Raw genomic sequence first — 10,310 nt, 5'->3', positions numbered from 1 at the left:
TGGGCACTCTCATGCAAGCCATGGGGGGCAAGTCAAGGAAGATCCATGTGCAAGGTTGCTAAGCAGGAGGTCAGGGTCGAGGAGCATTGCGTGTGCATAGTCTCTTAGCAAGGGAGGGAGAACCGTTGACCATCACCATCCCAAACGCTCTTTGGCTTGCCGAGTTTGCACCGCATAGGGGAGTGACTTTCGACACTAGGACACTAGAGCGTGGGAGTTTGCAAGTCGTGGCGAGCTCTACGAGCGCATCCTCCATCCTCTCTCTTGGCAGTGTTGCAAGAAGAGACCAAGTCTCTCTCACATTGGCCGCCCAACACATTCAAGGTTTGAGCTCATTTTTTTTTTAAAGGAACAAGGGTGGGTGCCCATAGTCCGACCCCCCCTTCTTGTACTTGCCATCAAAACAGGCGATGACAAAGACGGGCCAAGTCGAATTAGTGATAGTAATTTTAGAGGAACTACAGAGCTTCCGAGCATCTTCAACATATTTAAAGGGTTCTAATTACCATTTTTTGGGGATAAGCTACAATCGGCGAGCAAAGTCTACATCACCAAGACTAGCACGGATTGTAGCATTAGGTGGTGCAATCACTTAATAGTTTCTCACTCTTGGATTAGACACAATCTTTTTTGACGGGCTTTTACAAGTTAACAAGCTCCATTTGCGACGCTGACTCTTTGCAAATTAGTGGTATTGTAATTAGCACGGCTAATTATTCTTGAGTGCGGTGGTTCCAAACTGTCTTCACTCCGCAATGCTATTTTTCATGTACTTCTTTTCTCTTTCTAACACATCACATAATCGCAATGGGTTTGGACATTGAATGAAACATACGTTTGATTTTGAAAATACGGCACAAGTTCCACCTATTGTGCTACTACTTTGCGGTCGGCTACTCTCACGGAGGGTACCTGCATGGCACCGGGGTCAGATGATAGAAAGGAATTGCTTGACATCCAAAAGTTTAGAGCACTGCAAACACGCATTTCTATTTTAGAGCCTAATTTTGCAAAATTGAATGAAAATGTCACTAAAATGTCTGATATGTTTGTGCAATTCATGCATCAGTCGGCTAAGGGCCCAGTAAATGAGCAGACTCGGGTTTCTGCATCCCTCAATTAGGGTGGGAGCACACCTGGTCTATAGGAGCAAGGCTCCAATATGGAGGGGTTGCACCTTCTCTCCCAAAAAGAGGTGCATTGACTTGTTGAAAAATACCAAGCAACCAATTTTTAGGGGAGAGGAGAGGGAACACAACAAAGATACGGTGAATATATTCCTTAGTAAGTGGGATGGGATTCACAATCTTTGATGCACTCTAGATGCAGTCAAATCACAGAAAATTTCTGACACTAGAAGGCAAGGCCTACAAATGGTGGATGTCTCTCAAGGAGAAGGGCCTCATACCATAGTCATGGGTAGACTTCCAAGATGTGTTCAAAAAAGAAAATTTTCCCACCAATGAAAAGGACAGAAATCGGTTTGCATTGGACAAGTGCTCTACGCGTCCGCATAAGACGTTGTTGGAGTATATCTCGCACTATCGTGATGTCATTCTCAACCTAGAAGGTCTTGATGACTTCCAGCAGGTGTATGTGTTTATTCGTGGGTCGACACCAAAGCTTAAGAAGCATGTCAAAACCCAAGACCCCAAGATGCTTGAGGAGGCTATAGTACAAGCGTATATACATGACATCCCGATGAGAAAACAGTGTATAATACTCACGTGCCTGACACTGCACACAAAAATGCACGCGCACAACATGGGCACAATAAAAGAAAGTTTAGAGTCTCTGCATATGAGGCGTCCAAGAAACCTAAAGGGTTTAGGGGCCCTCTATCTAGTGAAGTGTTTGAGAAGGCTAAAAAAGAAAAAAATATGTTTTCCATATTTAGGGAGTGGGCATGGCAAAAGGATTATCCCAAGGGAAAATCTGCTGCCCAATTCAAGATAAGGAAAAAGCAGTGCACATGGTGCAACTAGTACCTTTGATTCCTCTTCTCATTTCTCCAATGTGGATGTAACACACACTGAAGCAGTGCACGAGTGCTCTATAGATGTCTCAATGTGGCAGTCGACCTTTGTCCACATGCGTTGGTGTGTATGCATGGATCTATCCAACGTCACAAGGAGTGAATATTGGTGGATTATGGTGCTTCACACAATTTCATTAACTATAATTTAGTGAAACGGCTCAAGTTGCCCTAGACTCCGAGTTCCCACTGTTACAAGGTAGCGATGATGAATGGCCATGATGCTGAGGTGTGGGATACTGAAGTGAAAGATGTACTGCGAGAGATTCAAGGGTATCTGATATCCTTGAATCTTCAAGTCATGGATATGGAGCGAGTAGATGTGGTCCTTAGTCGAGAGTGGTTACATAGTTTAGGATCATCACTCAAGTGGAGCTATGAGCACAATAGTTTGATGTTCAAATCCAATGGCTTGCACGTACTGCTGTTGGGAACGAAGGATGTGCCTTCCTCGCCACTCATTTGTACATCCAAGTTTATGAAGCTCTCTTCTCAAGATGAAATAGAAGAACTCTTTTTGTGTTACTCCACGTGTCATTTTCTTTCAAATGTTGATAATGTTTTGAATGAAAATTCCTCAACACCGCATGCTTCTCTCTCTTATCTTCCATCTATGGCTACTACTACTCTCTCTCTCTCTCTCTCTCTCTCTCTCTCTCTCTCTCTCTAACAAGCAAATGTTGCTAATAAGTTAGAAAATCAATGACGGAATATAAATATGTATTCCCAAATGATTTACCACTAGGGTTATCACCAACAAGAGCTTTGCAACATGGCATAGTTGTGGTTGCAGGCAGTAAACCCGAAAGTAAACCACCCTACAAAATGAGCTAGTTTGAGGTTGCTAAGGTGGAATGTCAGCTTGCTGACTATGTCAATAGAGGTTTTATACAACCCAGTTCTTCACCATGGACCTCTCCCATCTTACTGGGGAAGAAAAAATACGATAGTATGCGGTGCTTAGACTATCGTGGCTTGAATGTAGTTTTACTGTTACGAAGAAGTATCCGTTGCCACGAGTGGGTAAACCATTTGATAAGATCACCCATTCTTGTATCTTTACAAAAATTAATTTACAGTCAGGGTTTTATCAAGTACACATTAGACTTGCAGATATACCTAAGACTTCTTTTTGAACAAGGTTTGGACACTATGAGTTTTTGGGTATGCCCTTTGGGTTGACCAATGCGCCAGCTACTTTCATGACACTTATGGGCTTATGACCATACTTGGGCAAGTTTGTTATTGTTTTTCTCCATGACATTCTAGTGTACAGTACCTCTGAGGCAAAGCACATACAACATTTGAAGTAGGTGTTTGAATTGTTATGAGAAAATAAGTTATATGCCAAAGAATCAAAGTGTGATTTTCTCAAGGAGGAAATTCATCACTTAGGGCATGTTTTTTTAGCTGATGTTCAAAGTGGATGCCATTCAGAGGTGGACCTCTCCCAAAAATCTCAAAAAGCTTCATATTTTCTTGGGATTTGTAGGGTTTTTGTTAAAAACTACGCTCATATTGTTGTTTCGATGACAGACCAATTGAAAGCCAAGGAAAACCTTTCCGTGGGGTGCAGCTCAACATCAAAATTTTGATGCTCTCAAGGATGCGTTAGCTACAACTCCTATTTTGGCTATTGTGGATCCTTTGAAACCATTTGTTTTAGAAATGAATGCTAGTAATCATGCTATTGGAGCAGTCCTTCTGTAGGAGGGAAGGCAAGTTGCATTTGAAAGCAAGAAGTTTGATTCAGCACAACAAAATTATTTTGCTTATGAAAGGGAACTCTATGCAACAGTGTCCGCTTTTAAGACATGGCGCCTTTATTTGTATGGAGCTCAGTTTGAAATTGTGTTCGACTATGAAAACATAAAATGGTTTACACAACAAACAGATTTCAAGGGTCAAAAGGCCAGGTGGGTTGAGATTCTTCAGGAGTACATGCAAAGCTATGGTATCGTAAAAGGACGATATAATGTGGTAGCAGATGCTCTCAATCATATGCCTGATCAACTCTCTTCTCTTTACAGAAGAACTACGAAGTGAGTTTCTGGAATCTCTCAAGGGAAAATGTGAGCTTGATGGTGCATACTCCAAGGTGTGGAGCCATGTAAAAATGAGGGATCCGTCTCACTCTAATGATGGTAGTGTGTCTATTCCCTCCACCTAGTTCTCCTCTTTTGAGTGATGAGCTACAAACATGGAATAATTTTTCCATAGAGGATGGGTACTTGCTCCACCTTATGAGGGGCATAGGGGGATTCAGTCTACCTTAAAGGGAATTGAAACATATTTCTATTGGCCTACCATGAAAGTGAACATACAAGAGTATGTTTCGAAATGTGTGGTTTGCCAAAAGACAAAATTTGATAGAGGGAAGCAACTTGGATTGCTTCAACCCTTGCCAATCCCTAATTCACCATGGGAGAGCATATCCATGGATTTTATCTTTGGATTGCCTAAGTCTATCCATGGGAATACGGGAATATGGATGATAGTAGACAGGTTCAGTAAACAAGCTCATTTTATACCTGTCAAAAAGACTATCAAAGCCCATCAAATGGCAACCCTCTTCATTTCACAAATTTTCAAGTACCATGGCTTGCCAATGTCCATAGTGTCATCCTAGAATGACCAGTAATTTATGGAAGGGTCTCTTTGAGAATTTAGGAACAAGGCTAAACTTCTCTTCGGCCTATCATCCACAAACGGATGGCCAAAGTGAAATAGCTAACCTAACAATTCTCGATCTACTAAAAGCCTATGTAACGGAATTAGATCAAAGATCCCAATGGGAGAAGTACTTACCCTTAGTGGAGTATGCTTACAATAACACTGTACATACTTCCACGGGAAAAGCACCTTTCAAGGTAATCGAGGGAAGATCAAAAAGTCCCTTGCTACTTAAGGTACATGGGAAGATCTTCGTTGCAGATGAGTATAGCCGAGACCTACAAGAATCTTTTCAAAAGATTAAGGATGCTATCTCTATCTCATAGCAAAGGCAAAAGGCTACTGCTGACAAGCACAGAAGAGCCCAAGCCTTTAAAGAAAACGATTGGGTCTTGTTAAAGTTTCCCAAGGCTCGATTAAGGCACACGATGGGCAAGAATCCTACGGGCCACCAAAAGTACTATGCTAAACTAGCAAAAAGGTACTATGGTCCATTTTAGATTCTTAGGCCAATCAATGAGATGGCCTATCAACTCAAGTTGCCCAATCATTGGCTCATACACAATGCTTTCCATGTGAGCCTATTAAAGCCTTACAAAGGAGAGCCACCTCAAGAACCAACTATTGAAGACCCACCGGAGATCGAGGACCAAGAGGAGGTGCTGCAGCCCGAGTCCATTCTCCGACATGAAGACAAGGTATTAAGAGGCGGTAAGACTATCCGACGATATCTTATTAAGTTTAAGAATTATCCTTTTGAAGATGCTAGATGGATGCAAGGCATACAATTAAAGGATAACCTAAACCTTGTCAATGCTTACAATGCTTCCCAAGAGTAAGCAAATGTACAAAATGTTAAAAATGAACAAAGTTTTTTGTCTTATAAGACTCTCTTTTTCTTTATTGTGCACAAAAATGAAGTAGTATGCATGCTTAGATCAAGTTTGCGGAGACGACGTCTCCCAAACACCAAGTAGAGCTTGTCACTCTACTATGGAAGACTGATAGGACTAATGTGCAGACATGCTTGCGGCAGCTTCAGGCTCTCAAGTGCCAAATGGACTAGTCATCCATTGTGGAATGATGTCGTAGGGTAACATAGGGATCCTCTACCCGCTAAGAAAAGGACTCATGAATATGCTTTATCTTCTCTACACCATAGTCGAGGACGACTATGATTTCAAGAGAGAGGTAATGTCATAATAATCAATATCTAATTCTCATAAATGATTTTCTCATATTAAACTGATCATTTAATGTGGGGAAGTGCCAGGGGAGAAAAAGCTAGAATATTGGTTAAGCTAGCAGACCGGCCACAGTAGGGATCCAAAGGAGGGAAAATAGGGATCCAAAGGGGGGGCCATCTGCAAAAGAGCCATGTGCAACAATGGGCTAAAAAGACCCTAGGGTTCAGCCCATTAAGACTTCCAAAATGCTAAGGTTCCAAAATTCAAAGGTTGTGTCCAAAGGTCAACCCTAGGGGAAATTGGATGCTTTGTGTGTAGCTAAAAAGTCTTTGCATATCCCTACATGGGAGGGGGCGAGCCCTTCTTCTAGGGGATGAGAGAGAAGGCCACACACACACACACACACACACACACACACACACACAAGCTCCCTTTACACAAAGGGAATGAGGGACACATGTCATCTCCCTACGCCAGATGCCCACAAGGAGTACCCAATTCCTATTGGATGACCCTTGAAGTGGACCAATGAGAATTAGGCTAGAGTAAATTTAGCCTAATTCATTTTAAAACACTTAATAAAAAGAACCAATGAAAATTAAGTCTCTTGGATGATTATTGGACAGCCCGTGAAGGGGTCCAATAGGAATTGAGCAGCCCAATGGGCTACTTAATTACTATTGGTCAGAATGGGGAAAGGTCCAATGGGGATTTAATTCATTTAAATCAATTAAGTTTAATTGATTAAGCTCTCACGAAAGGGGAAAGGGGGACACATGTCAGAAGGCTATCACTTATGCTGCTTAATAGCCATTGGCTTGACTTGGGGAGGTCCAATGGGAAGCCTGCAAGAGAAAATAGCAAGAGCTCGCCCAAGAGAGAGAGAGGGCTGATTTTTGCAAGGCATTATCACACACACATTCACACAATCTCATGTGTGAAGAAAGAGAAGACTATCTCTTCCCAAGCTTTAATGGAGAGCTCATCACCTACTCCAAGCTTGTGAGATAGAAGCCTACATCGACACACTCTTGGCTTGTGGATGCAAATCCAACCAAGACCCAAGCTTCAATGCATGCTCATCTCCTCTACCAAGTTAATTACTAAGCTAAAGCTATGCTAATATGAGTGATTATGTGAGGAGATGTACATCTTTCTCGTAAGATACTCCTTCTTCCTTTCAATCTACTCTCATACCCTGCTAGCTCTCACCATCTTCGAAGGTGTGTGAGGTCTTGGGTCTAAGAACGGGGATAATTAAAGTTGTGTTTACTAAGTGTTTTGCTTAGTGCATGAAGCTTTCATCTTCATTGCACTAGCTAGTCTTGAAGGAACACAAAGAATTGTATTGTACAATGTCTCTCTTGATGGGAGAAACCATAATACAAAGCCTTTTGGAGGGGGGACCGGCTCCATGCAAATCTGGTCCTCAACTATTGTCAATAGCTTAATTTCTCTCTCTTTTGAAAGTATTGTTGATGCTATCTAACTAGGTGTTATGCTTTTTGTTGCTCTCTCCACCCAAGCACTCTTGTAATTCTCATTAGGAATCTATTCTAATGAAATGCCCACTATGTTCATGCTAATTTCTGCTACAACAAGTTATTAGGCCATTAAATGTTACAAATCTTGTGTGTGCCAGACCATTCAAAAAGTCTGAAGATTGGGCCAACACCACAATTATCTCCAAGATATTGTGGGCCTCTCAAGATAGTCAAGGTGATAGAGCCTACAAACTCTCGTTACCTGCGCACTCTCGTATTCATTTGGTATTTCATGTAAGTCGTCTACGTAAATGCTTGCATGGGGATGACAATGTCATTGACCAACTGATTCTGGTTGATTTCATTGAACCTCGAGCCCAACCGCGTGAGCCTGAGCAAATCTTAGACTATCAGTTTTTGTACTCGTCATCATGTGCATCTAAAAGCTTTAGTCAAGTGGAAAGATCGACTCGAAGAAGGTGCCGCTTGGGAGAAAATTAGTGTTCTTAAGGAGAAATTCCCGACTTTTATTTTCGAGGACGAAAACACTTCTCTAAGGGGGGAGTAATGTAAGGCCAAGGGTAAACTAGGGGGTCACAAAACTAGGCCTAGGGCCTGAACTGTGTAGTGTGTATAAGGGGATCCTAAAACAGGATAGGGCTAGAAAGCCCAAAAGTCTATAAAAAAGGGTAGTAGGGAGGAGGATTACCCAAGGCTCCTCCCTAGGTCTCACACAGACAACCTTGTCTCCAACAAACTCGGGCTCTACAAGGGGAAGTGCACACCCTTTCTTCGTGCTATCCTCTTGTAAGAGGTAGCTTCCACATGCTACAAGAATGTTATCCTCTGTTAAAGGACAATGTCTATAGGCAACTGATGGATTTTATTTGAAATTATCAAAGCTTAAAGTGATTCAAAGTCATCATCAACAATCTTATTACAAAAGCTTTCAGGAATTTGTTTTTACCCTCTCCCAACTTTAAAGATTTAAAATTGCATCAAAAGGTAGAAGATTAAAATGTATGTTTTTATATTTCTTTATGGAGATGATATCATTGGGTGCCTACCACTAGGACTATCATGACATTCATAAAGAATTTGGCATTGAATATCCGCGTTGTTGGTACACAAACTCTCCTCTTGTAGAGTAGGTACCCATCATCTATGAAAATTTTATTCCAAGGTAAAAATTGTAGGCCATACTAAAGATCAACAATTTCTATACTATTCAAACATATATAGTGTAACTATATCTTCTTCAATCATGAATTGTACAATGGTGATGTCATAAGAGATATATCCTCTCGCAATATTGTGTGCTAGAATGATTGCTATTCTCACATACAAGTGGCATGATGAAACATGGAGAAAAACTAGGCGTTCCTCTCATTCCAATATTCTATGCTACAATCCGTGGCATGATGAAACATGGAGAAAAATTAGGCGTTCCTCTTATTTCAATATTCTATACTACAATCCTTTGATTGCATCACATTAAGATATGCATTTGACATTATGCAACACCACCACCACATACCTAGAGTGATAAAATAATAATTAGGGTAAAGGCACTAGTATACATGCACCTAACAAAAAAGAGGTATTTTTTGGGGGGCGGGGCGAGGATTTTGCTATTCAATGCAAATGTGACATGTGAAGATATATTTGGATTTGTCTTTTCAAGGCTCTTTTTTCAAGACCAACATTGATATTTTTTTAAAAATATGTGCAAGTTGGTATTTAATTTTTTTGAAAATTGACTCTAAAGGGGCGTACTTAAGGTCACAAAAGATAAGGTCTCAACCAATCATCTTTTAGGAATTTGCACTTTTACTAGAACAAGAGTGCTTAATAATGGACCTCACCCAGTTGGGAGGCTTTTGGCGATGAAGTGACTCATAATAACTTAATGAATTGCGTAGAGGCTATAATAACTTAATGAATTGCATAGTCTTGGCGGAGGCTATGCTTCATTCAAATTTCTGCTTTACAAAAGCTCCTTGTAGGTCTGCAAATATTCCATAGAGATCAAAATGAGAATACATATAATAGTAATGCTCACAATTCATACATAGGTAGACCAATCAAGATGGTCTTATCGGAGTGAAAGATTCTAGAGCAGAATCTGGTCGTTGAAGGGCTGTTCTTCTCGCAGCTCACGCACACGGAGCACCTGGTAGCGTAGAGCAAGCTTCGTCTCCAAAAGGCAGCTATGCTCCAAGCTTTGGGAGCAAGTAGCGCAGGTACTTACTATTGCAGCATAAACTTTGGCAGGGAACCTCAGGCGTGTACAGGTCTAGGGTTCGGTGTCCACGTTGGCCTTTCCAGAACAGGCCAAGCCTCGAGATGCCGCAGTACCAGCGTGGTCTGCGTCAGCACCCTCACTGCTAACAATGGAGGGAAGCCGCAAGCTTTAAAAGAGGAGGAGCAACTCGATCTCATGAAATGGATGTACGAGCAAGGTCTCCCTCCTTGTAAAGTCGAGCTTAAGGATCGCTCCTGCCACGGGTTTGAAAATCGCCCAATCCACTATGTTGTTGCCAAAGAAGATCTACAGGTATAGCTCTGTTCCTCACCCTTTGTGATTCTCTATGTAACGGAGCTCAAGAATGCTGTTGCTGCTTGCTCCAGCAGAGGCTATCTAAATAAAGACCTAGACCACTCTAATAAGTGATTGAAGGTTTTTCATGGAGTGCGCATTGTCCTTTTCAGATAGCTCAGTTGGTCCATTTGTGTTATTTGCACTAATTATGCACTTATTCCCTGTGCATGGATGCCAATCTGACAACAATGGCTTGTTTGGTTGGAGCTTTTCTCCACTGCAGCCAGGAGATGTGGCCTTTCGAGTCCCTAATTCGTTGGTTGTCACATTGGAAAGAATTCTTGGAAATGAGACAATTGGTAGGTACATTCTTGTAAAAATGAGCTTTT

General features: G+C 41.5%; 1 protein-coding gene across 1 annotated transcript in view; it reads left to right on the top strand.

Annotated features, from left to right (window-relative positions):
* Window positions 1-9,410: 9,410 nt before the first annotated feature.
* Window positions 9,411-10,310, top strand: part of LOC147465602 (Rubisco methyltransferase family protein) — a 47,075-nt gene continuing 46,175 nt past the window's right edge. The window contains exons 1-2 of the mRNA XM_086520817.1: window positions 9,411-9,936; window positions 10,205-10,280. Of these exons, the coding sequence (XP_086376943.1) occupies window positions 9,592-9,936; window positions 10,205-10,280 (421 nt within the window). The 5' untranslated portion in view covers window positions 9,411-9,591. The remainder of the gene's footprint in view (window positions 9,937-10,204; window positions 10,281-10,310) is intronic.

The sequence above is a fragment of the Adiantum capillus-veneris genome, chromosome 1 (assembly GCF_014529385.1).
Source record: "Adiantum capillus-veneris isolate H3 chromosome 1, ASM1452938v2, whole genome shotgun sequence".
Lineage (NCBI taxonomy): Eukaryota > Viridiplantae > Streptophyta > Polypodiopsida > Polypodiales > Pteridaceae > Adiantum > Adiantum capillus-veneris.
This window is presented reverse-complemented; position numbering and strand designations above follow the sequence as displayed.